At 44.1% G+C, this 2,028-nt stretch overlaps 1 protein-coding gene across 1 annotated transcript; it reads right to left on the reverse strand.

The window, feature by feature from the left end:
* Window positions 1–721: 721 nt before the first annotated feature.
* LOC138843528 (large ribosomal subunit protein eL6) lies at window positions 722–1,662 on the reverse strand. Its single transcript, XM_070047836.2, has one exon. It carries the CDS (start codon window positions 1,631–1,633, stop codon window positions 758–760), a length of 876 nt encoding a protein of 291 aa, XP_069903937.2. The 5' UTR covers window positions 1,634–1,662; the 3' UTR covers window positions 722–757.
* Between the last annotated feature and the right edge of the window lie 366 nt (window positions 1,663–2,028).

A 2,028-nucleotide genomic window follows, 5' to 3' on the forward strand; every position in this document is an offset into this window, starting at 1 on the left:
AAACAAAACGATACTTCCCATCCTACCATGTCTTCTCATTCCTTTCCTATTCATTCTTTTAATTTTTACAAGGATCTACTTTCAGTTTATTTTATATTCATAAGATTAACCCTACACTAAGTAAAGAGTTCAACAAATAGTACGAGAAAAAAACACTGTTTCTCAACAGTCGAGACAAGGGCTGGAAACAATCATCAAATCTCAAAATGTCAGTTTCACTTCTCTACATTACATTTTAGGTACTCTATTCATTACTCCCAGATCAAGGAAAATATATGGTATCTGTCTTTTGGGCACTGGCTTATTTTACTAAGTATAATGGTTTCCAACTGCATCCATTTTGTTGCAAAAGACAGCAATTCACTCAATTCTACAGCTGAGTCATGTTCCATACTTTATATATACCATAATTTCTTTATGTAGTCATCAGTTTATGGACATCTTGGTTGATTCTATATCTTAGCTATCTTGACTTAAGCTGCAATAAACATGGGAGTACAGATAACTCTTATATGCCAATTTCATTTTGTTTTGGTAAATTCCCAGGAGTGGGATTGCTGGGTCATATGGTATTTCTATTTTCAGATTTATGAGATATTTCCATACTGTCTTCCACAGTGGTTGTACAAATTTACATGCTCACCGACAGTGGATTAGGGTACTTGTTTTCCCTACATCCTTGCCAGCATTTATTGCTTTTTTTTTGTTGTTGTTGTTGTTGTTGTTGTTCGTTATTTAATGAGCTTCCCCTCAGAAATCAGAACACCAGTTTGTGCGGGTAAACTCCGTTCGTTAGAGCAAAGACAGACCGCAGGTATCCCTGGAGCTGCGGCACAGCCTTGATCTTCGGCAGTATTTGCGAATCCACAGCTTTCTGATCAACCTTGCGCTGCTCTGTTATCTCGTATTTCTCCTTCTCGGTGTCGAAGATCTCGCCTTCCTGGTGTCTGGGCTTCCGCAGCTTCTTCTTCTTGAAATAAGCATCGGTGAGATGCTTCGGGATTTTCACACCGCTGATGTCAATTTTCGTGGAGGTGGCGATGACAAATTTCTGGTGTGTTCTACGCAGGGGAACCCGATTCAGGGAAAGAGGCCCAGTCACAAGCAGCAAACCACTGCTCAGCTGCTTCAGGAAAACCACCCTCTTGCCCCTGTGGCGCCCCGTGAGGATGATGAGGATGGTCCCAGGGGTGATGCTGGCCCGCAGCTTCCTCTCGTGCTGACTGAAGGGCTTTTTGCCGTGGCTCAACAGCTTCCGAGGGACATCTTCGGTGGGATAGTACCGCGGCATTTTGCGAAGCTTGACCACCCTGGTGCCACCATTCTTGTCGCCACCAACTGGTTTCGTGACGGTAGCCAGCACCTTCTCCCTCTTCTTCTTCCTCTCAATCCTGGACTTGGGAGCCGCGTACTTTCTCTTGTACAGGGCCTTCCTGGAGTACATGGCGGAGCGGGAGTATCTGCCAATCCCTCTCACCAGGACGGGGTTTCGGCTGCAGTGGGGCTTCCCCTTCTTGGGCTTCTTCTCCGCGAGGGTCTTCTTCTTCGCCTTGCCGCGGGCATGATCGGCTTTCTTGGCTGGAGATTTCTTGGTAGCGTCCGGCTTTGCAGCGGGAGCTTTTTCACCCGCCATCTTGCAAGACGGGAAAGAGAACTCTTTATTGCTTTTTTGATTTCTGTATGATAGCCATTCTAACTGGGGCAAGGTGAAGCCTCATTATGGTTTTGATTTGCACTTCCCTGATGGCTAGTGATCCTGAGCATTTTTCTCTTCACTTTGTTGAATGTTTCCTTTGTGATACAGAAGCTTCTTAGCTTGATGTGCTCCCTGTTGTCTATTTTTTCTTTTATTTCCTGTGTTTCTATGGTCTTTTCCAAGAAGTCTTTGCCTGTACCAATGTTTTACAGAGTTTCCCCAATGTTCTCCTCTAGTAATTTGATGGTATCAGGTTGTGGATTTAGATTTTTGATCCATTTTGAGTTGTTTTTTGTATAAGGTGTAAGGTAGGGGTCTTGCTTCATACTTCT

Source organism: Oryctolagus cuniculus, chromosome 8 (genome assembly GCF_051225735.1).
Source record: "Oryctolagus cuniculus isolate XC-2025 breed Fujian yellow rabbit chromosome 8, ASM5122573v1, whole genome shotgun sequence".
Lineage (NCBI taxonomy): Eukaryota > Metazoa > Chordata > Mammalia > Lagomorpha > Leporidae > Oryctolagus > Oryctolagus cuniculus.